Source organism: Ammodytes marinus (genome assembly GCF_949987685.1).
Source record: "Ammodytes marinus genome assembly, chromosome: 9".
Classification (NCBI taxonomy): domain Eukaryota; kingdom Metazoa; phylum Chordata; class Actinopteri; order Uranoscopiformes; family Ammodytidae; genus Ammodytes; species Ammodytes marinus.
The window spans coordinates 9,667,068-9,694,475 of NC_137213.1; the positions used below are offsets into that span (position 1 = coordinate 9,667,068).

A 27,408-nucleotide genomic window follows, 5' to 3' on the forward strand; every position below is an offset into this window, starting at 1 on the left:
AATACTGTTTATTGCACGGAGTCAGCAATTCTGGGGAATCACTGACTTTTAAGCGCCAATCTTCATGGTCAGTTAAGGTCACTTTATGTTGCCCCCTTGTGGAATTTGGATCTTAAGACTAAAAAAGTTATTTATTTGTTCCATGATACCCATTGCAATTGTGCTGGGACCTTTGTGGCCCTCAGTATTGTACATTACTGTGTTTATATGGTAAGCTTTTACTGACTTCTGATGTCGTCCACCTTGCCTTCCTTCCAGGTGCGTCCGGCCAGTGCGAGAGGAGGGGTGCTCTTTGCCATCACAGATGCCCGTCAGAAGGTGGTGGAGCTGGGTTTGGCCCTCACCCGGGTGCGGGGGGGGCTTCAGAGCATCTTGCTGTACTACACTGACGGAGAGGTAGCTTCACACAGCCACAAAGCTGCTGCCTTCACTGTCCCAGATATGACCGCCCAATGGACACGCTTCACGGTGAGCTTTATATACTGTTTGCAGTGACAAATTATAGGATTAGATAGAGATCTTTATTAAAAAGGTAGGATGTTTTACAAAAAAAAGTACTGCCACATGCCATGTCAAAATGTGATTTTCTTCTTTGTTATTTAAGAAAAAATTGAAATCTAGCTTGTTCACCATACGATGTCTAAGCCCATGTTCAGTATTAATGTGCTACTTTACCATTTATTTAAATGGAAAGCATATTAGTGTCACCCAAGTGATTATTTTTCTGACCAATGTAGCCACCAAGGTATTAGAAAAAACGCATAGAAGGAAGGTACATTGTCTGAATAGTGTTGGCATAGAGCATGCAATATGATTGCAAAAGGTGTTTTGATGAGCTGTCTCTGACCCTGACCTAGGACATCTCAGGAAAGACAACATTAATTTGTTGCTAATTAATATACACGAATAATGGCATCGATTCAACTGAATCCTAGCATTAGTCTTTTTAATACAAGGGAAAAGTCAATTTAAAAAAATAAAAAATAGGACACTCAATGATACTACACACTAAAATAAATGGGTGCATTTGATCTGTCCGTCAGTTGGTGGTGGAGCATGACGAGGTGCGTCTCTACATGGACTGCGGAGAGGCCGAGAGGACCACTTTCCATCGGAGGTCAGAGAGGCTCACCTTCTCACACAATTCCGGCATTTTCGTAGCTAACGCAGGAAGCACGGGGCTTGACAAGTTTGAGGTAAGTGAAGACATCCTCTAAATGCGAGTAGATGTGTTTGAGGGTGTATTTGTATCTTGAGGAAGATGAGGAGTTTCGCCCAGAGAAAAGGGAGAATGAAAGGCGAAGGAAGGAGGCCTGTGTCAATATCACAGTGCAGTTTGTCTGTCTCAGTATTACATTTGTGTGTGTGTGTGTGTGTGTGTGTGTGTGTGTGTGTGTGTGTGTGTGTGTGTGTGTGTGTGTGTGTGTGTGTGTGTGTGTGTGTGTGTGTGTGTGTGTGTGTGTGTGTGTGTGTTGTGTGTTTGTGTAGGTGTGTGGTTGTGTGTTCTGGCCTCTCATTACCATGTAAAAGAGCCCAAATGACTTCTGCCCTGAGTCCGTCTCCTCTGGAAACTTCCCAGTATTCAGCCTACTGACACAATTTATGTTTTTGACAAGATGCTTTCACAAAATGCTGACCTTTGAATATCTTGCTGTGTGTGCAACAAGCAGAATGTTACAAAAGAAAACCTTGTTGTCTGAGAAAATGCTATTCAGGCCTTTCAACCAAGTCATGACCAACGAAAGCTACTAAAAGGAGCGTGTGAATATGTGTAATTAACCATTAAACAGTTTGAATGTATGAGATTGTATGCACTGAAATGTCGGAAATCTACAGTAAATGTACAGATATAAATATCAAAAATATAAAAGGAGTCTAATCACCCAACCAGCATTCAGAAGTAAACATGGACTTTTGGTATCTAAATAAACTGAAAGTCACAACCAATCCAGCTCCCAATCCAATCTGGCAAATTGTGACGCGTGGTGACTCTCCAATCTAGTGTGTATCCATCCCAGTCTGCTTCATGATACAGCCAGGTCAAACACAGGGTCAACATTTGCCTGGTGAGACCAGCCTGATCTTGCAAGCTTCACATTCATTTCTCGCCTGCAGATCAGTCTAGACTTTCATAAATCTCCATGGGGAAGAGCCTGGTCCGTTAGTGGAAAGCAGCTTGTGATTGGTTCATGTAGTCGTCAATCTAGCCTCCAATCAGATCGGCTCCTCCCCACTTTCCGTCAATTAGTGTAAGGCAGTCCCTGATTGGCTCAGTTGTTGACCTCAAAATGGATCGATGAATAAGCCTTTGAGATATGGCTGGTCTCACGAGGCTAGTTTGATGTTTACATGAACCAATCAGAAGCTGCCTTCCAGTATAAGGGACGTACGTTAGGTCAGAATGAGGGTCCTTGATTGGCCATGTCATTTTTTGACTGGACTCCTCCCCACGGAGATTGGAGAAAGTCCAGACTAATCTGCGGGCGAGAAACAAATGTGAATCTTGGGCAAGATCAAGCGGGTTCTAACCAGGCTAGGTCAACATGTCATGACCACCTCTGGAACTACTTCCCTAGCTGGCTCTGTTTCAGATTTTACTGGATGAAACTATGAAGATCAGATGAAAGAGGGTACGGAAGAAGGGAGGAAAGGGAGGGGATGGCGGGGGAGTGAGTGGACGGAAGATGAGGGGAACTCAAGAGATGTCAACAAAGCTTGGTTCTGGTGAGCTCAAGGGGCTTGACTCAGGCCTTTCGAAGGGTAGTAATTAAATATGCAGAAATATTCCAATCAGGAAAAAACAAACTATTTAAATGGGGCTGATTTAATGTCACTTTGTCAATAGGAATGACAACATACTCTATATACTATGTTGGTCACAGAGTAACGACTCTGCAACTAGAAGCTTCCTTACACTGTCCGCTAATTACTGGAATCACTAACAGTCCATTTTCAATTCAGCGATGCTCACGAAAGATAAATACGTGCTCACTCCTCGTTGCCATGGGGAGTGGACGCTGCCGTTCCCCACTGTATTCTGCTCTGTGCAGTGTAGCTTGACTTTCTGAACGGGTGATCCCAAGCATGACGCCAGCAGAAGTGCATGCTGGGAAGCAGGTAGGACATATCTGGGTCACACTGTGTGTGTGTGTGTGTGTATGTATGTGTGTGTGTGTGTGTGTGTGTGTGTGTGTGTGTGTGTGTGTGTGTGTGTGTGTGTGTGTGTGTGTGTGTGTGTGTGTGTGTGTGTGTGTGTGTGTGTGTGTGTGTGTGTGTGTGTGCATACATGTTAATCCAGTTTTGTGAGGACCAACATGAGTTTTTGACCTAGGGTATGAGGATTTTTGGAAATGAGGACATTTGAATTGAGGACCGGGTCTAGCCCGGTCCTCAATTCAAATGGCTGTTTGAAGGGTAAGACTTGGCTTTAATGTTCAGGTTAGAATTAGTTTTAAATTAGGATTAGTGTGAGGGTTGGGGTTAGGCATTCAGTTGTGATGGTGAAGGTTAGGATAAGATAAGACTATTGAATGCATTATGTCAATGAGATGGTAGAAGTGTGTGTATGTGGTTGTGTGTGTGTGTGTGTGTGTGTGTGTGTGTGTGTGTGTGTGTGTGTGTGTGTGTGTGTGTGTGTGTCCTTGTTTTTTGTTGTCTTGGCCTTAAAAGGAAAGCATTTCATGGTCTCTATTAATTGATTTAAGGGAATTATGATATCTGTCCATTTTCCCATTGAGCGATATTACTGTAACCCTTTTCACTAGCATGCTGTGAATGTGAGTTTGTCTTTGGATAATCATGGTGATGAGGGGCAAGTGGACCGTACTCTACAGTGTAGTTACTCCTGTTTAGATATGTCTCATGATGAGCAGTCTTTCTCAATCTCAAATCCCCTAACCCAGCACAGTATAGATCTTCCATATAATAAACAAAAGATATGTCAAATATGGCCAGGTCTTAAAATATGTAAATAAAATATGTAATGACAAGTTTTTCCTACTTCTCCTCTCTCTTTCTAGGGATCCATTCAGCAGCTGGTGATAAAGAATGATCCCAGAGCAGCCGAGGAGCAGTGTGAAGATGACGATCCTTATGTGAGAAACACACACACATAAATGCAGGGGATGTGGTTAACACATAGTAAGCTGCAATTTAAGACAAAATTTGAGTTTCAGCATTAACAGTTCTGTACAAATAAATCAACAGTTCCCCCTAGTGGCCAAGGGGCTTCACTACACAAACACACCTCGTTAACAGGGATTTGGCCTTTAAAGCGGCAACGAGTAACTTTTAAATATCTTTTACACAGCCTCATGTTTCCTCTCATAATCATAAATTACCTTTAACAGCAAACGAGACCATCAGTGCAAAGAAAGACGTTTTTATATAGTTTTTATTACTGCATTTGATCTGGTCGTACACCCAGTCCGATTTTCGGTTCACGCGTGCATGCTCTATGGTCACATATCCGTATTGGTCACAGATTTCAGTGTTGCGCAGTTACGCGATTTGAGAAGCCTATCCCTCCAGGTGAGGGAAGGGGAGCGGGAGCCTTGTTTGAGACAGTTGTTTGTCGTCATAATGACTGATAACGGGGCTGAACCATAAAAGAAAAAAAAGAAAATGCAATGAAGAAAAGCGAAAAGGGAGAGTGATAGTCGGGCGGGAGGGCGTTGCCAAGCAACGTATACACAATTTCACGCAGCGAACGTAGACTGCAGTGTTTACTCCTAAATGAATGAGCGGTAGCCTACTAAAACAAAGTTTACTTTGCCTCACCAGCATCATCAGATGAACATTATTCATCTGAAATAGTCATTATTTACAACATAAACACATTACCTCATCGTGATCCATAACTAACTGTCATCTCTCGTTCATTCGCTTTGTGTGGGGACACGGACTCGTTCAGCTCCGTGAGAGGTGACAATGCATCAACTCATTGCAATCAGGTGTGTTTAGCACTTACTGGCATTAGTTGATGCTGTGTCACCCATAGACTCACGGAGCCGAAAAGAGTCCGGTGCCCTCACACTTTGCTTTCAACACACGGACACGCACCATATTGCTTCCTGATTATTTGAATCTGAACGCCCTGCACGAGCTAGAAAACAGCTTCACGACAGCTGGCGTCGTAATAATACTACCGCTTTTGTTCAAAGGTGTCGCCAACGTGCCGACTTACTCGTAGTGGCTTTAATGGAACAAATGATAAAAATAAACTTTAGCAGTAACTGACAACTTGTTCCTGCCCTCTGTAAGGGACATATAATGTACTTAATATAATTGATACAATGAATACAGGATTTCAGGAGAGAAAAAACTAAAATTAAATAGTTGTAGTTTACTCTCATTCTCATTCCCTCAATTCATCATCATTGTTTGACATACTCTTTTGCCACAAGCTTGTTACCTCGAACTAACATATGATGTGATTTCTGATGAAGGCCTCGGGATACCCCAGTGGAGATGACTCTCTGGATGACAGGGAGACAGATGAGGAAATGATGAAGAACACAAAGGGGAGAAAACATGGCACAGCACAGGTAAGCTGACTGGGTGGAAGGGCTCGGGGATATTTGGAATATTTGTTAGGTTTGGGATATCCATATACGTTAACATACATACATACGATAGGCTTGCAAACATTTTTTCAAGAAAAGTTGTGTTTTCTTTACATGAGGCACTCAAAGGCATCTGCAAGGCCTCCACATGCAGTAATGCCAGTCTGTTTGATACATGCAATTAATCTGTTTAGGGTGTGGAAGTGTGAGTGTGTGTGTGTGTGTGTGTGTGTGTGTGTGTGGCAGTTTGTTGTGTCTTTTGTTGTGAATGATGCACCCTGGTCCCATCCCCCTTTTTATCATCAAGACCCTAAAACAGAACTCATTGAGGGTGTGTGTGTTCGTGTGTGAATGTGGGTGTTTCCTCTCTGTTCCGGTTCCATCTTTCATTCTCCCACAACAACCAGGAAGTCGGCCTGACCCCAAACATCCCATAATCAACACTGACTTTGATGCTTCAAAGGGAAACTGTCCTTTAGAAGTTGAATAACTGTTAGCGGATATTACAGTCACGGCAGTCACGGTTCATGAGCCATGATACAACACTAAGCAAAATCAGGCCTTTCACGGGAAACAAATCATTTGTATTTGCGTGACCCTTTGACCAATTCTAATCCCTTATGTTTTTCTTTGAGGAGGAGGACAGTATTCCAGTCAGAGCTCCACCCACCGAGGCTCCAGAGGTGGACATTGATGAGTACTCCGGTCAACAGACCCCAACAGATGCCAGTGAGGAAATGCTGCTAAGTGGTCAGAATTAATTCATTCATTCTATCTGTCCTAACAAGTTAATTTATCGTCTGTGATTTTATCAATGTGGTCCCCTTTTGGGATCAGAGTGCCTGGCAGTGTGCAAACTAATACCATTATGGCTTACGAAGGAACACATTTCCAGGGTTTGCATATCTACAAGAGTGGACTGACTTTTCATACATACTGTATATAGCTGTTAGTGTCCACATCAAACCTTAACACAGGTCAAAACTAAACATCACAGTATGGTACAAACGGCTCCAGAGCAATGTATTTAGTGACTAGTCATCATACAGTACATCAATGATGACTGGTCATCCTTGGTATGCCTTGATGTAAAGTTGAAAATCAAGTTCCCTCTGTATGCCTTATGCATGATCCACGATGATGAAGATTCAGAAAAATAAAATTATATGGCAAAAGTGACACACACACACACACACACACACACACACACACACACACACACAATTTTACAAATAATTTTTCAGCAGAGCCATTCTTGGCTCCCCCTTCTCCTGTATCACCTATACACGTGTTAAAGAGCATCAACAGAATACTCTGATTGGTGAAACCTGTTGATGCTATTAATGTAATGCGTTGTGTACAGGGCCGCACCAGACGGAGGAGCCAGGGGAGGGATCCGGAAACGTGAGTTCAGTCGAGTTGTTTTGCACTCCATGTTGTTCGAAGCATTAAGACATATTCTTAATATTTTTTATTTGGTATTACACACAGAAGTGATAGGAGAGTTTTTCTTAAATGTCTAGGGACATAGGAGGCACGGAATCAAAGGAGAGCGTGGAGAACCTGGACCCAGAGGCCCAGCTGGTCCCCCAGGCCCCACACCTCATCCTGGGCGAACTCAGCCTGGACCAAGAGGGACCCAAGGACCACCAGGAATCCCCGGATCCCCAGGAGTGCCAGGGAGAGATGCACCCCAGGTGTGTGTGCTGAAGAGATAGAGTGTGTGTGTGTTGGTTTATGTGTATTAAGGGGACATTTGATATTTATATGCACCGACACTATCAGGACATTTTGGATTGGCTGGACAGGAGGTGAAAAGAGCTAAATTTCAAAATGTCAGTAAAAAATAGATGCTTGATACTCATATCATCTATGAGTGGAAAGGGGTGTTCCCCTTATGCAGAAAAGTAAATAAAGCCCTGTTTGGGCATAAGTGTCCTAAGTACATATAGACGTGTGTGTGTGTTAATGTTTTTGGGTCACATAAAAACCTCTAAAAACCTAAATCCCTCTCTCTCCTCACAGGGACATAAGGGTGAAAAAGGAGATGCAGTAAGTTAATCATCTGTTCTTCCATCTTTCTCGGGTGCTTTATATCACATGCAATAACTACACTGACTTTTCTACACCCAGGGTCAGAGAGGACATCCAGGAATTCCAGGTTTGGATGGAAAAGCTGGACCTACAGGAGAGAAGGTACAGCTAAATGGAATAACGTATCACGAGCGGTTGAGTCCTTATTCAACAATAAATCTCACCTTTATGGAACGTCCCCAAATGCTGTTAAAGACAGATCTTTTCTCTTGCCTTCCCTATCTATAGGGAGACACAGGAGTTGGTTCACCGGGCCCTCCTGGCCTCCCTGGGCCACCTGGACCCCCCAGATCACGCAGTGTACCAGTGAGTATGAGACTTTGTGGGTTTATTGTGTGTGTTTTTGTTTGTACATATCTCTTTTATCCTACATTTTTAAGTGATGGAATAAGCATGTAGTACATATAGATGAGGGTCAAGTCTAATTGGCCGTAGGGTCAAAATGTCTCAGCTATGAGTCAGACTCTGTGTCTGTCTTTGTTACAGTATGGAGCAGATGCCCTAGGCTCTGGGTTTGAAGATCTGGACAGCGACACTGAACTTATCAGGGTAAGAGAAAGGCCATTTTATTTTAGTGCTACCTGTATCATATCGTCAACTCCACAAATCGATATTTTGAAAATAAATTTACATTTTAAACGGGTTGTGTGTTGATGTCGCAGTTCGGCTCGTTGACTCGAATTACCAGGTTTTTTGTGGTAAATTGAGATGCGTATTTTATCGTAAAGTCCTTGGCAATACCCACCCCAGAGAGATATTAGCAGTGAAAAATGAATTAATCTCCACCAACTTTCCACCAGGGTCCTCCTGGTCTACCAGGGCCTCCAGGACCTCCTGGGCCTTCTGGACCCAACACGTCATCCTCTGGCTCAGGTGAAGGCTCTGCTGGTGCACCTGGACAAGACGGGCCCCAAGGAAGACCCGGAATAACAGTGAGTTACCCAGATAGAAAGTTACCCAGTTAGAAGACATACAGTATAGTATTCAACTTCAGAACTGTCTTATCAAGCCTAATAGAGCCCAGAAGAACGTACGTTAACTTCCATGCTTTTGGGACTGTGAAAGGCGTTATGATTACAATGCAAAGACGCGGACATTTCATAAAGAGACTTTTTTTTAAAAACTGCTCCACATCCATTTTGCTGATTCTGTCAAATATGTTGTTGCATGCTTTGCAATGTCTGCTATGTTTTGAATGGCATGATGGCTATGTGAATAATTTACCCTTCCCTTAATGATTTTCTTATGGTGTTGGTGTATGTTTGTCTTTATTATCATCTCGTATTGTCTGTCTCTCTTCTTTTCCAACGTTTCGTTTCTACTATGATCAGAATCCAGTTTTAGTTTGTGTTTCTTCTCAAATCATATTGTAGTGAATTAATATCTATATGTGTCATTGTCTTCTATCCTCCCTCTACCTCTATTCCCATTTGTCATCCTTCTCCACTTGTTCTTCCTCCATCTCCTCACCAATCATTTATTCTTTCCATCTACACCTCCTGCCTTCTCCTATTCCTCCTATACCCGATTGTGTTTCAGATGTTTGAGGATTGGTTTAGTGGTTCTGGGTCTGGCAGTTCAGGTTTGAGCTCAGAGATCTCCTCTGTCCTGGGCTCGGACCTCGGCTCTGGTTTCAGTTCTGGGTTCAGTTCCGAGTCCGGTTTTGCCTCTGGTTCTGGGCTTGACTTTGAGTCGGCTTGGGTCTTGGGCGAGGTATATTGTCCTATATGGTTTGCTTTGGTATAATCCAAGCAATCAATAAAAGGCAGAGTCACAGCCAGAAGCCTGAGTATTGGGGACACTAATAACTCTAAACCATCGATTAATATTTAATGTAAATCTGATACAGTGATAGTGGTTTATATCAATTGTGCTTTAGCCTTGTTTTGTTTTGTTAGAAAAAAACAATTTCAGCTGACAGCCCCAATGCTCAGGCTAATGGCTGTACATTAGCTCCAACCATGTTGTCATATTTGCTGTTAAGTGCACTTGTTTCTACCTGGCTGTCTGAAGTGCCTTCACTGCTGAAATGCCATATGACCCGCTTGGAATACTGTCTATTAGTTTTGGTTCATTTCCTCTCAGTTCAAATGTCGTCATTACCAAATGAAACGTGGCTATCGGCATGAAGTTTTAAAGTTTCCACGGCGAAGTAAATTAACTGAAAGGAACTGACCTCAAACTTGCTGTACGACCGCAGTACGAGCTGCCGTTTTTGTCTTTTTTCATACAACATGGTAAAGGAACATATCTGCCTTTTTAAATTACGTTGTTTTCTTCTACTTTATCGCTGTATATTGCCTGTTCTCTTTCTGTGCAAAGTACCAAGGCATACTGATGTACATTTGTGACTCAAACTAACAAGGCTGAATCACTGTATTTAAGCACACAATCTGATATCAATTTTGTTGAGGGCCTTACCAGTACTGACACAAAGTCAGTTGAAAAAGTCCCTCATTTGACCAAACAGTTAAGAAAATATGTTGACAGTGCTACTTCAAACCACCCTATGAACATTACAAATATCTATAAAAGAAGTGATAGCATGTTGGTTAGTAGTATTTAAACATATCCTGGTTTTGATAAAAGTGCTTACAGCCAGACCAATATCGATCACTTAGGCCCAGCCAGTAGGTCCATGTAAGTTCAGACTGTAATGCTTCAGTGTGCCTTTGTGTTTACTCAAAAAGTAAAGCCGAGTCCTCTTCTACACTATGTTGTCTGTTTGTACGAAAAGATTCCGCACAATCATGGCTGTTCTTCGGTCAGATGCTGCCTGCTTAAAGGAATATGCAGATTTTTTAATGACTCACTGTTGAGTGATGGTAACAAAGACGAGCAAGCTTCAGCTTTGTCTCTTTTTTTTCTGGAATTATAATAAATTAAGTTGGTCTTACTCGACTGGTAACCCTATTTTAAAATCAATTATTAGTGTAATCTAAAGTGTGAGCATGACATTCTTGTGCTTTATCAGAAAAGTGTTAGCATGGATGACCTCATAATTTGAGGAAACTAAGGACCCAGTTTTCCGCCTAGAAATCTGAGTATTCCTTTTAAATTGACCTTTGGGTTTGGTGTTGGTCCCTGTTGGAATGGCTGAAGGGTCAACACACTGCTTCACATCGAATTGCTATGTTTTGCTTAAGTAGCATATGTTCTGTAACTTAACGCTGTTGTATTTGTCTACCTTTACTTGTGGTCCGTCTGTATTTGTATGTCCAGGGTCTAGCAGGAAAAGATGGGGATTCAGGTCTACCAGGAGCTGTGGGAGAGAAGGTAAGATGATGAAGAAGTGCCCAACATCAAATTCATAGGAAAAAAGTAAAACTATCCTTAATTGATTTGCTACACAGTTGTTGAATGCCCACATTTTTGGCACCACTGCTGAGTGCAAGCAGTTTTCTCTTAGTAATTTATACTATTCAAACATACAATCACATTTGATTTCCATGTTCCATCGACCCCCTCCGGAGTGTGGTAACTTGAAAGGGGATATGCGAAAAGAGAAATACCATTGACTAATAAAGTAACTTAACTTAATATTGTATCGGACTTCACTACTGCAAAATAAAAGTCTCTAGGTTCTGTAATACTTCTTTCTTCCTTCCTGAACATCTGTAGGGTGACCAAGGGTTACCGGGGCAACCTGGACCAAAGGTAATATACAACTCAACATAGACAATGCTATTAATCTTGTAGTACTAGACCCTTTTAAATCTACACAATGTGCTAGTGTATATTTCTATTTTATCAAGATAATAACGACATTTAAGCTTGTTTTTCAAGTTAGGAAGAAGGACAAATCAATATTCTCTTTGTGTCTGCAGGGTGAATGTGGGTCTGTAGGTACATCAGGGCAGCCAGGGCCACCAGGGCCAGGTGGTCCACAGGGGAAGAGAGGCCCTGCAGGTCTCCCAGGACCACCCGGACCTCCAGGAACCAAATTCTTTGTAGAGGTGAACTCAATTCTGCAAACACACATCAGAGCTGTGAACCCATATACTGTAGACCTTATAGATGAATTGATAATTCAGGAAGGAGACATAGGGTGGATTTAGACCAAAGGATGACCCCTTCAGGGCCCTGTTCAATGTGTAACATCAGACTTTGTTTTCAGGATATGGAGGGATCTGGGAAGAGTGACATGCTGATTGGAGCTGGATCCAGAGGGCCTCAGGTGAGTGCAAGAACACGTGTGGTTTTATGTAATCTGTATACTGTATATTGTATATATCATATACAGTTAATATATGTGTTTGGTTTCTTTCAGGGTCCCCCTGGCAAACCTGGTCATCGGGGACCTAAGGTAATCTATTTGTGAAAGTTCTTTAATGGTCACATATTGTGCTCATTTTCAGGTTCAAAATTGTGATTTGGGTTTCTACTAGAAACTGGTTTCAGGGTGTAGTGTCCAAAGTCCTTTTATATATTTCCACAGTGCCATTGCTAGATCTCTTCTTTTCAACCTCTGTCTGAAATGCTCTGTTTTAGCTAAGCCCCACCTTCCAAAAAGCCCCCTCTGCTGTGACTGGCCAGGTCATTTAAAGGTGCATTTTGCATAATATGTATGGTTTATGCTTGTAGAAGGTTGCTAATATTCTATCTTGAACCGCTAATAATAGTGTTTGTACGATATATGTTCCCTCATGTCCTCTGTAGGGTGAGGATGGAACCCCAGGCACGCCAGGACTCTCTGTAAAGGTAAGCTGATCTGAAATCAAGCTGTGTTGGATTTATTTGTCATTTAGCCTAGTTTATGATCCTCTCTCCTCTCTGTTACTGTCAGTCTTTACTGTCTGTATTTCGTGGCCGGTTGATGTTAAATTTCAAGGTATTTTCTTAATTTTGAGAGACACCCTTGAAAAGCATTGCTCAATATTGATGAAACACCATTGTGCAATGGCTGTGTGTGACTGCAGGGTGAGCCAGGAGACCCAGGATCAGAGGGTCTTCAGGGTCTTGCCGGACTACCAGGTGCCAGGGTAAGTAGTAGGCGTTTACATGGTTAATGTTTTTATGATTTGATGATTCGATTCAACATTGACGATTATTGGTTGAAAAGTAGCTTGTTCAGACTTTCATATCGTGCTGATTCTAGCGGCCCCTTTGAACAAAAGCAGTACTGTTAGTAATTTGATTATGATCATCAGAGGAAAAATTAGATATATTTATATTCTAACATATTTAATAGCTACTGTAAATAAACTCCTCTTTTCAGATCACCGTTAATATTAATATGGTTTCCTTATAATGTTAAGAATCACATTAATTACTTTTTGTTTCTCTTTACTCTACAAACAGGGGGCTAAAGGCGAAAAAGGCAGTCTAGGATCCAAGGTAGGGTTGCTGAACAAAGCATTTATGTGTGGATTTGAAGGTACAGTGCGTAAAATGTATTGGCATATTTTAGAACAGACTTGGTAGAAATGGAATACAATATACATAAGTATGTTTTAATTAGTGTATAATTGCTTGAAAATAAGTGTTTTTTTCTAGTACCTTAGAGTGAGCCTTTAATGTAGCCTGTAATAGGTGCAGGGTGCGTAGCCATGTTGCACCACCATGTTTCTACAGTAGCTCAGAATGGATAAACTTAATCAGAGTCAGCGATAACTTCCTGGTTGTATCATACAGTATCATACAGCAGCTGCCTCCTCCACCTTAGCTGGCTGAACTACATTTTTATCTTATTCATTCAGACAAAATCATTATTTGATTTTTTTTTTGTATGTGTGAAGGGTGACCGAGGCCTTGATGGCAGCACTATCCCGGGACCACCTGGACCGCCTGGACCTCCTGGATCCATCATTAATCTGCATGATGTACGTATACACAAGCACGCACGCACGCGCACACACACACACACACACACACACACACACACACACACACACACACACACACACACACACACACACACACACACCGATAGAGAGACTTTATAGTTCTTTAGAGGATAGAGCATCTCCAATGGAATCTAAAAAGTATAGTTTTTTCCAGTGCAAAACAAAACAGAACTAAAACTCCAAATTGTTCAACATAATGAAGTCATCCTCTGGCTTAACAAACTGGCTAAATTCACACACTAATGTTTGAACAATTTAGATTGTTAAATATGTGTATTGCCTCAATTAAAATTATGTAGAAAATCTAAGCTAATACAGGGTCTTCACACTTCGTCAGCTTTTGATTTTAAGACTGTCCTGAAGTGCCCCCTGCATTTCCAAGCCATTTGCAGTGAATTTGAAAAAATATGTATAACATGCTAACAGTGCCTAAAGTTACTCACCACATATTCTGTCAACAGCTGCTGCTCAATGTTACGGACGGTGTGTTCAACTTCACGGACATCAGAGGACCAGCAGGGCCCATGGTGCGTTGTAATGCAAAGTGACAATGTCTGCACACAAACAGACAACAGTTGAACATAAGCATGGCAGTAGGGTAATACACACCACACCACTACTTACATTCACAGTGCAGAAAGCTATGTCACTTACATCACCACAGATTTGAACTACAATACAAGGAGCCTTGTATCACTCTGCTATACTTAAGTATATTTTTGAAGTGCTTTGGCTGCAGTTGTGTTTGATGATGCTGTGAATGAGCTTGTCATCTTGGCTTAGGGTTAAAAGAAAATAATATTTACCCAGCCTTACTGCTTTTGCTTCCATCTGTCTTAATGCCTGCGCATGCATGCTTGCTAATGTGTGTGTGTTTTGTGTATTGTGTGCATGTCACAGGGCCCTGAAGGCTTGCCCGGCAGAGCTGGATTTCCTGTAAGAGCATTTTGCAACTCCACTTTAATGCTGAGATTTGTATAACTGAATTCAGGGAATACTTTGAATTTTGACATTAGTGTGCACATGAGTATATACTGTATGTATACTCATCTGCGCACTAATCATGTATTGCAGTTAATCAGCTGTGACACTATCCTTATTTGAAAGCAATGTAACATTGTTTCTGTTCTTGCTGTCTTTTGGCTAATAACTGTTACCATGCCATGTTTGATGTTTTTCTCCTTTTACTTAAAAATAGTTATTAGCCCTCCGTATATCCAGCAACCCTGAGGATAAATGTATAGGATTCCTTTGAAATGTTATCAGCTCTGCCTCACTACACTTTCCTCCCTCCCCAGGGCCCAAGGGGACCAAAGGGAGACATTGGCCCTGCAGGTATCGGGGGGCTAGCAGGGCTCAAGGTGAGACCTAGATCCAAGAGCAGTGACATAGATTCAAAGCATTATGTGAATTATAAAAGATATCAAGTCCCTTTTATCACAAAAAAAATAATATTTTAATTGTATTGTTGAGACAAGGAGCCCCCACTGTGTATGCAGAAAAAATGTAAACATTCATTTTCTGTTTCTTTGCATTCACAGGGAGAGAAGGGAGAGGCGGGGGTGACCATTGCTGCTGACGGATCCATCTTATCATCGCCTAGAGGCCCCCAGGGGCTGAAGGGCCTCAAGGTACCACACAAGTCACCTCTGACCCCTACCTGACTCTCCAGTTCCAGTACCTTACCTAGTGCTTAATACAGTAGTCAGGATGATATTAATGTCATCCCTGAAACATACTTATGCCTTAGCAGTGTATCCATGTCATGTATGCAATACAAATATCAGTCAAAGACTCAGATTACTTTGAGATAGTAGACAGAAGGAAAAGGAGAATTTAAAGATTGTCTGTAAATATTTTCTAAACTACTGTCCATGCAGAAGGAAAGTTCACAGACAATTTCATAATACCTCATAATGTCCCCATAATTATTTTCCTAAGCCCTTGTAATTCAACTTGGATATGGGCTAAATCTGGGTATAAACCGTCAGTTATTCTAAAGCAGGGGTGTCAAACATACGGCCCACGGGCCGGATCCGGCCCGCGAGATGATTTGATCAGGCCCGCGACCTGTAGAGCATAAATTTCTGAGTATGTCAAAAAAAAAGTAAGTCTCTAGCCCATTCCTGTGAGGAGTTATGAATTTTTAAAGAAATAACCGAAATGCTCACTCCTGCCGCTAGGGGGCAGCCTAAATAAAAAAAGCACATTTTAGCAACGTGGTAAATGGCAATCCTGCTTCACCGCTATTAATGTTTCCTCCAGTGCTTTATGGCAAAGTAAAAACCAAAAAAAAAAAAACATTTTACTATTTTTATTTTTAGTGCTGAACAATTAATGTACTAGCAAGCGTGGTGTGTCTGCGGCTCTGTGTGCGCAAAACGAGCAGGAGCATGCTAGTGTAGGCCTACAAGATTTATTTCCTAATTTTCAATGCTGCTTTATTTTTATGTTTTAAATTGGGAAAAACAAATTCCAAAACAACCAATAACCTCTGTATTTAAAAATAAATCAAAACAGTAGAAGTTGCACTTTTATTTAATTGTATTTTGTACAGTCTGCATGTTTGCACAAAATGTGTACCTGTACATATAATAAACAAAATTGGACAACTGTAAGGTCAGTGCCTGTTGTATTTGTGTATTCAAATAAACAGTTGTTTATTTCATTAGTGCACATTGGCATCTTTGAGCAAAATACCCCCAAAATTTTTGCTGCGGCGCTTCGCGCCGCACCTCCTATTCCCATGGCCAGCAGCAACCTTTACTAAGACATTTCCTGGGGGGTACAGAGATCCCTTGTGATCCGTGATAATGTAGGTTGCAAATGTAGGCTGAGTGATAAAGCATATTACTGAAAAACAAAGTTAGGGATTTGGAGTTATTTTGCCATTATTTTACTAGTCCGGCCCACCTGAGATCAGAGAGGCTGTATGTGGCCCTCGAACCAAAATGAGTTTGACACCCCTGTTCTAAAGGAAGAAACTAATGTACATCTGCAGCCAGAGAAACAAGCCGTCTTTGAAAACACTGTTTGTTGCCGCCATTAATGCAGACATCTCAACCTGTTATCCCATAGGGTGACCGTGGGTTCCCTGGACCTACTGGACTAATGGTGAGGTCATTTTAAATAAAGCATTAATACCTACAAAGGTTTTGTATAAATTCAAATGTTTCTATGTAAACACCACTGTCTTTTCTGTTTCTTTCAGGGCCCAATAGGACCAACAGGTCAGAAAGGAGAGTATGGCTTCCCGGGTCGCGCAGTGAGTACATAGTAACTGTTACATATTACAGAGATCTCAGTGCAGAGAGAAATGTGCTAATTAATTTCCATTCACTTATTAATTCTCTCTCTCTCTCTCTCTCTCTCTCTAGGGACGGCCTGGTATGCCTGGGAGGAAAGGTGACAGAGGAGATTCTATCGGCCAACCAGTAAGACAAAATATTTTTTTCCCCCGTTGTTAAAGCCCTGATCAATATGCGTATTTGACCATTTCAGATATTCTCATATTCAGTACCTATAATACAACTTAAGCAATGCTTATGTATATTAAATGACGGCCGGCTGTGAGAGCATGGTTTAGTCTGGACACTTCTGTTTAAGGATTATGGATCTTCTCTTAACTTCATTTTCCCCTTAACTAATGTGATGCCATTCTCCCAGGGACCTCCAGGCCCTCCTGGCCAACCGGGACATCCAGGAAGAATTATTGGGCTGAAAGGAGTGAGTTTTAATTTCTTTTTTTATGTCTCTAATTTATCATTTTTATTCTGTCGAAATGTATGATGATGATGACAGAAGTATGTTAGGCATAGCTTCAAACAAGTCCATAAAAATGCAGACAAGAATGACAGAAAAACAGAAAACATATTTGTAGTGATAATCTTCATTATAACAACAGATTCCATTATAGAATATATTGACATCAATTAAGACACTTAAAGGTGGAGTCAGTGATTCTGGAGAATGTTTGTTGTGAAAATCACTTTTTGTCAAAATGAGTGAATATCTGCTACCTGTCTGTATTGTGTGTAGTTAAAAAACAGATCCAGTGTTAACATACGGATTAGACTTTGCAAACGGATATGTAAAAAAAAGTGTCTTGGTATGCCTGCTGAAGCAAGTGTGACAATAAGCCGGTCGATATTTAAATAGGTGTTGAAGCCGAATACTTATCAAAGCCAAAGTGTTAGTCGATCTGGAGCTTAGCATATACAGTAGACAGCATTGTCGCTAGCTACGCTGGGTCAGTCTGAGCCACTTTGTTTACATACTGTACCTATCTACAGAGCCTAGGCTGTGTGTGCTATTAACGCCAGATTGCTTTGGACAAAAAGTGATTTTGACAACAAGCGTTCTCCGGAATTGCTGACTCCACCTTTAAAGCTGCAATGTGTACTAGGAAAAAAAATCCGACTTTGGCCTCATTTAAATGAAGATTGTCTAACTTTTTAAAGATGCTGTGATCACAAAAATCAGAACACTGCACACTTTGACTTTAGAACAGTGATTTTCAGTCTGTGGTGGCCCGCTATCAATGGGGAGCCACCTTGTGAGTGTGTTTTTGTGTGTCTCATATACAGTACTGTGTTTGACCAGCAAATAGTTGATACATCGTTTAGTCTGATCACGCTGCTCTTCTTTGAATTTCAAAGACAGTGTTCCCGGTGCGCCCCCGACCGCACTGCAAAAAGGGACGAGTAAGTCTGAGTCGGACCATCTGATTGGTCGGTTTCAGTTCGAAATGGGACCATCCGGTGGTTCTGTTGTGGTGTGTGGGTGTGGCAGCATGGCAAACCTCTGGTGTGGGTTACAAACAGCAACCTGTCTCACCCTGCTTTCTTACCTACCCTCCCTCTTGGCCCTCCCAGTCTTAATCACCTTAAAAAAAACATGGTTGTGGGTCCAACCTCGTGTCATCGTGGCATTAACATTCCTCTTGTATGCAGGTTGTATTTCATCATTTCAAACATCACAAGCTTAAAGCTATAGTGCCTAACTTTTTCATATCAATGAATGATGGTTACATTCAAGCCATCGCCAAACAAGTTCACACAAAGTTGATGTCCATCAGCTCCATTTCTGGCCAATATTGTCATTGTACTTTGCGACACAAAACCTCTCTGTATTTCTCAGTATGGCAGCATTAACAAACTGGTGTCGCCGCCAAAATGTTTTAGTTGTTGATTCTGATGCTAAAAAAAAATGTATGTACAGCAGAAGGGATAAAATCCAATGCGCGATCATCGAAGGCTTACCTCGTGTAGATGCGCCGACATTGTTGTTGTTATAACTCAGAAAACCTCATGGCGGCGACAAAGGTTACGCACTATATCTTTAAGATGTAGTTGGTGCATCTGTTTATTTATATCCAATCCGATCAGAGTGGCACACATGTTAATGCCAGGTGATTGAGGGGTTTTCTGTCTGAATCCTGCTTGCCTCATTTCTCCCTAACCGAGGAAGAGATAGAGTGAGAAAAAATGAATGTTGATTCTACTGTACTTAGGCCTACATCAGAGCTCTGTCCCAAATCACTTTCAGTTCAATCACTTCAAAAAAAGGAATCCAAGTTGTATCCATGAGCGGCATTTAATTTAATTTAATTTATTTATTATTAAGCTCATTCCTTTATTGATTGTATTTAAAGTGAAATGTACCAAACTCTGGTCTGCCTTTCCTAGTAGATAGAACAAGGTTTAAGGGAACTGCAGTCTGATCTCACGGTGCATGGGTTTGTGGGTTCTGCCTCCTGTGGTGGTGCTGCAGTTTCTGCTTGGCTGACCTGGTGAAGGGGTTCTATATGCGGGGATTAGACACACAAGTTTCTTATCAGTATTAAAGGAGCAGTACCTGTGCAAATTGTAATGTAACCGTTAAATTCCAAATAGTTTCAGGTCATAACTGGATTAATATGGAGTTTGTATTTAAATCTCCTTATCGAAATGGATATTTATTAAAAAAAAAATATATATATATATTATTTTTCTTAAAATCCACTTACCAGGGGGAGTGATATAACTTAACTATGCAATGGGACATCTTCAAATAAAAAAAGGGAAGTGTAGTGTCAAGTTGTGGTCTGACAGGGGCCTATAGGAGTCACCAACTGTGACTTACTGTTAAACTCCCCACAAGAAAATAGGAACACTTTAAAATCACAATCATAACTAAACCCGGATCTGTTTTGTAAAAAAACATTTCGAACCCCAGCTCCCCATCCTGTTGTATTGTCAGCACTACAGCCAGGAGAGGCCTGTATACATGTTGCTATTCTAAGCATGTCTCCCTTGTATTTAACAGGTGTTTTTGCAGACAGCTGACTGCAATGTCTTAACTATGATTACCATCAACCTTTTTTATATTATAACCCGAGTTTTAACATGTCCTTTACAAATGTTTAACTCAGAACAATCTCTGTGTCCAGCAGTCTTTGCATTTTTGTTAATATGTCTGCTGGTATCCATGTGATGTTGATAGATGTGTGTATGTTTGTGCTTGTGAAGGAGTCAGTAACACGGGGAGATTCCTTTGGAGCTAAAGGCGACAAAGGAGAAGTTGGAGTGACAGGAGAGCCAGGCACATCTGGTCAGAACTTGACTCTTTTTTTAATTTATTTTCATTAAAACACGAATTCATTTGAATTGTGAATGACAGCAGAGACTTCTATCATTTACCTGGTGTCATTTTTCTTTCTCAGCGCCCGAGTTTCCTGATGGAGTCGTGGTGAGTACTGAGGCCTGTTTCAGGTAGCTGGTTTTACATACTCTGAGTTTAATCCTGCGCTCTGAGTTGGTCAAATCAGAGCGCAGGGTTGAGAAGCAACTCCGGGTTTTCGGTTTCAGAACAGTGGATCACCGTTGGGTCAATCAACTCTGAGCGTGTTCACTCTGGGTGGAGCGTGTGCGTAAAAGCCATCGTCAATGGATCGCTGATAACATGATTCACCATGGAAACAGGAGAAACAAATGATTGATCCTCCCACTTCTCCTCCCACTAGAGTTAGAAATATTAACGAATGAGCATATGGTATGGAGAAGAATTAACGGGGATATTGTCTCATAACTCTGATCTAATCTCCTCTGCAATTCAGAAAAAAACAGAGCAAACATGTTTTGTCAAGAGAATCATTTCGCTTCTGTATGAGAAGCCATAGTCTATATTAAAAAGTTACGCATATCAGCAGTAAAGTATTAAGCTGGCGCGGCACAGCATTGCTGACAGTGTTTTATCGCTGTATAATATGTTGGCAAGCTATAGCCTAATACTGTGCAGTAAACAGACACATTAGGTGACAGTTTCCATTTAAGAGCCTGAATTATTACCAGATCCATTTTCCTCAAGTGATAACAGTTTGAATTATTATATAATTTTATATTCATATTAGGCTATTTAACGAGGCTCGTCTGTGACTTTAGGATTGCACAAGTGAACTGTAACGATACAACCATACAATACAAATAGGTTTACTAATCTGAATGTAGAGCATGTCACGATGTGTAAAGTGGCCGCCTATATGAACGGACCGAGGGCTGAGAACAAGGCCACTGATCAGATAAATGATCGGTCAAACGTAAAATCATCAGTACATGATAAAAACATCCCGATGGAGATTTCTATGGAGTGATTTTGCTTCAAACTGTACAGGGACGCGTGTGACAGTGACACTCTTTCTTCAGTCGGAGCTGCAGCGTAAAGTGAAAACAAACTCAGGGTAGGTCTAACCACCTCCCAAGCAGGTTAGACCCATGGCGTATGTTGCCGCAGTAACTGACTCTCAGTTGCGCTGAACCTGCTACCTGAAATGGAAAACCCAGAGTTTCCACTAACTCAGAGCGAACAAACTCTGGGTTGCCTCAAAACCAGCTACCTGAAACAGGCCTCTGATCAGTCAGACACATGTAGGTGAAGTCCAAAGAAATGTTCTGCAGTGGCGAAAAAAAACTAAACTAAAAACAATTTAAATACATAAAAACAATACTGTAACATGAGCATCAAAATAAAATAAGAGATAAGAAAACTTAAATCCCAGTGAGTGAGTCAGTCAAATTTCTCTTTAAAACCCGCTGCAGCAACATCTTAAAATAAAGGCCTTTCTTGTTTGTTTGTTTTGTATCCAGGAGTTGAGGATCAGCGATTGTGGATGAAGTTTGTTATCCAATTTACTTTTTTGTTAAAATCAGTGCTATCAAAATGCAGGTAGCATGTGTTTTTAGTAGTGTAGCAAGTGTGACAATAAGCCGGTGATGAATAATGCTGCAAATTTTCACAACCTGAAAGCCGATTAAAAAGAACTATTAATTTTGGTCAATCACCCATGAGTGAAACTGTGATCTTCACAAACAAAAAGGAGAAAGGCTCCTGTATTCTCCTGAATGTATCTTTCAATGGCTTATGCTTGATCTCCTGACGTCTTTTTTGTTTGTGGCTATCCCAGGGTGCTAGAGGAGATCAGGGGTACCAAGGTCAGAAGGGAGACAAGGGCGAGGACGGTCTGCCTGGTCCTCCTGGACTGCCTGGGAGGTCAGGACTTGTGGTGAGTTCCATTAACAATGTGCTTCATGCTGTTTTAAAAGGAAACACCAACGCTTTCTATGATGTATGGCAACCCTTTCTTGATTATCTTCCTAATTATCTTGCTGAGCTACACCTTGTTTTCACAAATAAATTGTTTGTATAATCTCTTCCTTTGACACGACTCCACTGTAAACAATGCTTATATGATCCAAATATGTATTTATGTAACCTTTATACTTCATTAATCTTTTGTAACTTGGCAAGATCTGTGCTGTGTTGTTCTATGTTTGATTACAGAAAATCAATAAAACATAATTGAAATGTGCTACAATACTTAAAAATACCTAGGAATAATCAATCTGAGTCACTTTGAAAAAATGCATCAAGGTGTGTTTAGATGAATTGTTCTATTGATGTGTTCCTATAGGGTCCAAAGGGTGAGACTGTCGTGGGTCCACCAGGACCTGTTGGTTCTACTGGCAATCCTGGAGCTCCTGGGGTGGGACGATCCGGTCCCCGAGGGCCCCGTGGACCTGCTGGCCCCCCGGGACCTGTACCTGAATATGGATCAGGTATGTGTGTGCGTATGACAGAGATGGAGACGTCACCTGAGCGTATATCCATAAAAGTTACAAAGCTTAATGTAGATTGTCCCCCAACAGGCACTGTTCCCCTTTCAGTTCCTTACTTTACACCCTTCTCTCTATATATCTCTTGAATTATATGCTTCAAAAAAGCAATAAAACTAAACTAAAAAAAAAACTAAAAAGAAAAAGTTCCAGAACTTGTGTATGCCTGAGGTTGACTGGTCTTATCTGTTGTGTCTTCATCAGCTGTCAGTAGCCCCGGCCCCCCTGGTCCTCCCGGCCCACCAGGATACGCTAACCCGGTAAGATACCAGCCGCTTGAGCAAGGCACTTTATCACTAAAACCCCATTCACTGGTCTAGACAAAGCACTGATACTGAGGTTGTGTACCTTCAGGTGACCACGTACAAGACCACCCACGCCCTGAGCCGAGAGACTCACCAGGCCGCTGAGGGAACCATGGCCTACGTGTCGGAGAAGGGAGGAGAGCTGTACATCAGGACACGCAACGGCTGGCGCAAGGTCCAGGTGTGTATAGGTGTACTGTATGTCTGCTGTGAAGTATGCACTTTCAAATCCATATTCATTCTTTTTATGTCTTTTGTTATCAGTGAGGAAAAAGAATGGAATATGAAATTATTTTTCAAGGAGATCAAATTTGTAAAAAAGAATCATCATCTTCCGGTTTGGTTTACAAGTTCTGAATGAATTTCCAGCCACTTGAAACACAATGCAAATGTAATAATATTATATATATTATAATATACTCAATATCCCATTATTAAGTTCAAACCTGATTGCTGTAAAATAACTACAGTATTATAGCCATTACCTGGACTTTGAATGTGTGTCCGTCTTTCAGCTGGGAGAGTTGATCAATGGACCGTCCTCCTCAGAAGCGTCTCAGGCCCTCAGCAGACCTGGAGAATGGAGCAGACCACACAGAACCCCCAACCAGGTTCACACATGCGCTCAAACACTTGTGTTTTTGTTAGGACACTAATTACGTAATGCATTCATAGCCCCTTACCCTTACCTTAACCATCACAACAGAATGCCTAACCCCAACCCTCACACCAACCCTAATCTAAACCTTATTATAACTTGAACCTGCAAAGAGCCACTTGAAGACGTGAAGACCAGGCAAAATGTCCTCACTTTGCAAAAATGTACACACTCCGATGGTTAAAGCAATGGCCCTAACAACGCCACATAAACAAGTATACTGTACATACACACACACAGCATGAAATGATAATAACACACATGCCAAATGTTTAGTTTCTCGATGCGATGTAAAACCATCTTAAGGTATGCATAACTCTTTCAAAACACCTTTAAACTTTATTCTTACATTCAGAACTCTAATTACACATTTGTTTTTGTTGGATAGGAGCTTCAAGAGGGCAGTCGAGGATATCAGCCCAGCTATAATGTCCTACCACAGACCTTCCACGATATACCGGGGGTGAGTGTAACACACACACCTACTGAGGAATGGACTCTGTACCAGCTGAAATGACTTATAGCCAACAGTAGCTTAACTCCTGCAAGCCTGGCTCATCTGTGTGTGTGTGTGTGTGTGTGTGTGTGTGTGTGTGTGTGTGTGTGTGTGTGTGTTTTTCTCTGTCCCTAGCTCCACCTGGTAGCCCTGAACAGCCCTTTGAAGGGGGACATGCGGGGTATCCGGGGGGCAGACTTCCAGTGCTACCAGCAGGCTCGCTCCATGGGGCTCACAGCCACCTACAGGGCCTTCCTCTCCTCACACCTCCAGGACCTGGCCACCATCGTGAGGAAGGCAGACCGCAACAACATGCCTGTGGTTAATCTCAGGGTGAGGAGAATTTTTATTTAATTTTTTTATATATATTTTTTTACTGTTTGCGGTTCTTTTCTCAGTCAGGATTGTTGGAAACATATCGTTGGGCTTTGCTCCTTTCCTCAGGGGGAAGTGTTGTTCGATAGTTGGATGTCCATCTTCTCCGGGAATGGAGGCACATTTAACTCGGGAACGCCCATCTACTCCTTTGATGGACGCAACGTGATGACCGACTCAGCATGGTGAGGGATATTGTGCTTGTGGTTGTGTTGTGTATTATGAGGAAAGACTCCTATGCTAAGGCTAGAGGGCGGTGTTGACCCTGTTGCCATAAAAGGTATGACCCATGTTCATACCTTTTATGCCCACAGTGATTGGCTGAGAGGGAATGAGAACTAAGAGTGAATTTATGATAGAAACACTGTGGGAGATATCCATATTGTGTCGCTGTATTAAAGTAAATAGTTTTTATATACAATTAATGACAAGTGACACTGATTTAACATGAAACCAAGATACTGCAGGGTTTCCCACACATTTGTTCACAATCAGCCTATAGCGCCACATAGGTCTATTAATTTTAAATTTTACAATGATTTGATTCGGAAAAAATATCCTCATTGAACAGCTGCGCGCCATGCACTCTCACTATATTTCTCTCAACGGTGAACTATGCAGCACTAACTAGACAGCGACAAACCAGTAAATTCACCATTTAGAAACAACAGCTAGCGAAATCGTGAAGTGCATGCGGAAGGAAAAAGGCGAGACGTGCAACTATACAATAGCGGACCTGTGGAACGGAGGAGATGCTGCGAAGCCCCACATATAGGCCTACTCTAGTAACAAATTAAACCCAAACGTGACACCAACAGTAACTTTCAGTGCATCGTAAACCCAAAGCAACTGCAGGAAAAGGAACTTAATAAATTTTCATTTCATTTCATTTAACTTTTATTTATCCTCGAGAGACCAATTGAGGGGTGACCCTCATTTTCAATGACGTCGAGTTCAAACAAATTCCAAGGAAAAACAACAATGCATACACAATAATTTTTTATATAAATTTAATAAATATAAATGTGTCTATACTTTCTAAATATAGCTTTACTAAGATCATTAAACCCTTTCAGCTATAAAGGTACCCTTTGTAAAGCTCACTAGCATTACATCTCTCCAAAACACCATCAAATGGTTGTCTGTGATTTACTCTTAGTGACTTAGCTTTTCATAGATTTAGGAGCTAGTTTTAGCGCTAAAATGCTTTGTTAATTACACTTATCTTAAAAAGCTAGGAGTCCTAAAATTAGGAGTGAAACGCCCCTTATTTTTGAGAGTTAAATCAGCACGTTAGGACCTACTCTTAGCCTTAAAATGTTTCGTGAATACGGCCCCAGAACTGTAAAAAAGTGACGTGAGTACACCAACATGACATTAGAGAAAATTAATTTGTTGTGTTAGTATGACTGAAACCAGATTTTTTAAATACATGTAAACATACTGTATCAGTCTGACTGAAATCGCTCTAAATCGATTTTCTCAAAGTGGAGCTAACATACGTACCCAGATAATAACTAGGCACTCTATCCACAGTGTCTCACAGTGTCCCACCCGGGGCTTTGACCAGGAGGTCAAGGAATAATAACCACACGACATGTACAAAGCTGTAAAGTTATCCATATATGACGTGGAACAAATTAGCTGATTGCTAACCGTAGCAAACTTGTTTGGCGATCGTTTGGTCTATGACATAATAGATCAACTGGGAAAGGGTCCAATACCAACAAGCTGAACGCATCTGAAAGGGGGTATATCACCACCTATTGTAGCGCAGTCGGACCTACTTTGGTCAATGAAATACCGATTCCCCTTCATGTGCTTTCAAACTGGTACAAGGACAGTAATCTAATTAAACTGCCTACTAGCTCAACTTAACTGAGCATGTCAACATACTGAGTGTCTCTCTCTCTCTCTCTCTCTCTCTCTCTCTCTCTCTCTCTCTCTCTTTCTCTCTCTCTCCTCTCCCCCAGGCCAGAGAAGTTGGTGTGGCATGGCTCCAGTGCGGTGGGTATTCGTCTGACCACTAACTACTGCGAGGCGTGGAGGACCGGGGACATGGCTGTGACGGGCCAGGCCGCACTGCTGCAGACGGGACGCCTGTTGGGACAGCACACACGCTCCTGCTCTAACCACTACATAGTGCTGTGTATAGAGAACACATATGTGGGCAAAACACAGCAAAGGAGGACCTGAAGAGACTGAGGAAAACAAGCGTGCACGCGCACACACACACACACACACACACACACACACACACACACACATGCAGGCATGTTGAAAGTGCAGAAAAAAGAAATGTGACAAATCTATTTCCATTTGAATAGTAAGCACATGCAGGCACATACGAGACATATCATTGCGTAGACATGACATCGGAGCACACAGACAAAAGGCACTTGTGTTCAAACAAGCAGATAAGACACACGCCTGTGAAAAAAAAATACAAAGTTTGCGCATCATAAACACACATTTCAGTTCCTTATACTTTGTTTAGTTTTCATCTTCAGTGTCAATGTGTTATCCAGCAGCACGCCTCCGTCCCAGTCTAGATTTGAAATGGTTTGTATTCACTGAATGTGTGACAGCGCAGCATATCAACAGAGGAGTTGTGTACTTAAAGGTTTGTGTTGTTGAACTGGGGAGCTGAATAACTTGACAGACCATACCAGTGTTCTATCTCCTAACTAACAAAATCCTTTATACATTACGTTTCTTACAGTACCACGCTGTCATGAGTCCCCTTCTTTCAGTGTTATACAACTTTTTCTGTGCGGTGTGTAGTTTAGGTGTGAATTGGTTTTGAAAGTAAATATTCTGACCAAGGTAAATGTTGACCGGGATGGATTTAAACACCTTAAACAAATATAACAAATAATTTTTTTACATTGGGAAATAAATGAAAAGCATTGGCTGTTCGA

At 41.5% G+C, this 27,408-nt stretch overlaps 1 protein-coding gene across 1 annotated transcript in view; it reads left to right on the forward strand.

Moving 5' to 3' along the window:
- The window catches only part of col15a1b (collagen, type XV, alpha 1b), a gene marked incomplete at its 5' end in the record, with an annotated part of 49,540 nt that extends 22,670 nt beyond the window's left edge, over positions 1 to 26,870 (forward strand). The window contains 42 exons of the mRNA XM_080034012.1: positions 259 to 468; positions 1,044 to 1,196; positions 4,020 to 4,094; positions 5,448 to 5,546; positions 6,200 to 6,314; positions 6,928 to 6,968; positions 7,088 to 7,261; positions 7,590 to 7,616; positions 7,698 to 7,760; positions 7,887 to 7,964; positions 8,145 to 8,207; positions 8,459 to 8,590; positions 9,198 to 9,371; positions 10,881 to 10,934; positions 11,280 to 11,315; positions 11,486 to 11,614; positions 11,776 to 11,835; positions 11,929 to 11,964; positions 12,318 to 12,359; positions 12,578 to 12,640; positions 12,960 to 12,995; positions 13,397 to 13,480; positions 13,966 to 14,031; positions 14,405 to 14,440; positions 14,803 to 14,865; positions 15,046 to 15,135; positions 16,583 to 16,618; positions 16,716 to 16,769; positions 16,882 to 16,938; positions 17,171 to 17,230; positions 18,163 to 18,207; positions 20,014 to 20,095; positions 20,208 to 20,233; positions 21,945 to 22,043; positions 22,452 to 22,602; positions 22,858 to 22,913; positions 23,008 to 23,139; positions 23,474 to 23,569; positions 24,005 to 24,079; positions 24,248 to 24,445; positions 24,557 to 24,672; positions 26,461 to 26,870. Of these exons, the coding sequence (XP_079890138.1) occupies positions 259 to 468; positions 1,044 to 1,196; positions 4,020 to 4,094; positions 5,448 to 5,546; positions 6,200 to 6,314; positions 6,928 to 6,968; positions 7,088 to 7,261; positions 7,590 to 7,616; positions 7,698 to 7,760; positions 7,887 to 7,964; positions 8,145 to 8,207; positions 8,459 to 8,590; positions 9,198 to 9,371; positions 10,881 to 10,934; positions 11,280 to 11,315; positions 11,486 to 11,614; positions 11,776 to 11,835; positions 11,929 to 11,964; positions 12,318 to 12,359; positions 12,578 to 12,640; positions 12,960 to 12,995; positions 13,397 to 13,480; positions 13,966 to 14,031; positions 14,405 to 14,440; positions 14,803 to 14,865; positions 15,046 to 15,135; positions 16,583 to 16,618; positions 16,716 to 16,769; positions 16,882 to 16,938; positions 17,171 to 17,230; positions 18,163 to 18,207; positions 20,014 to 20,095; positions 20,208 to 20,233; positions 21,945 to 22,043; positions 22,452 to 22,602; positions 22,858 to 22,913; positions 23,008 to 23,139; positions 23,474 to 23,569; positions 24,005 to 24,079; positions 24,248 to 24,445; positions 24,557 to 24,672; positions 26,461 to 26,683 (3,705 nt within the window). The 3' untranslated portion in view covers positions 26,684 to 26,870. The remainder of the gene's footprint in view (positions 1 to 258; positions 469 to 1,043; positions 1,197 to 4,019; positions 4,095 to 5,447; positions 5,547 to 6,199; positions 6,315 to 6,927; positions 6,969 to 7,087; positions 7,262 to 7,589; positions 7,617 to 7,697; positions 7,761 to 7,886; positions 7,965 to 8,144; positions 8,208 to 8,458; positions 8,591 to 9,197; positions 9,372 to 10,880; positions 10,935 to 11,279; positions 11,316 to 11,485; positions 11,615 to 11,775; positions 11,836 to 11,928; positions 11,965 to 12,317; positions 12,360 to 12,577; positions 12,641 to 12,959; positions 12,996 to 13,396; positions 13,481 to 13,965; positions 14,032 to 14,404; positions 14,441 to 14,802; positions 14,866 to 15,045; positions 15,136 to 16,582; positions 16,619 to 16,715; positions 16,770 to 16,881; positions 16,939 to 17,170; positions 17,231 to 18,162; positions 18,208 to 20,013; positions 20,096 to 20,207; positions 20,234 to 21,944; positions 22,044 to 22,451; positions 22,603 to 22,857; positions 22,914 to 23,007; positions 23,140 to 23,473; positions 23,570 to 24,004; positions 24,080 to 24,247; positions 24,446 to 24,556; positions 24,673 to 26,460) is intronic.
- Between the last annotated feature and the right edge of the window lie 538 nt (positions 26,871 to 27,408).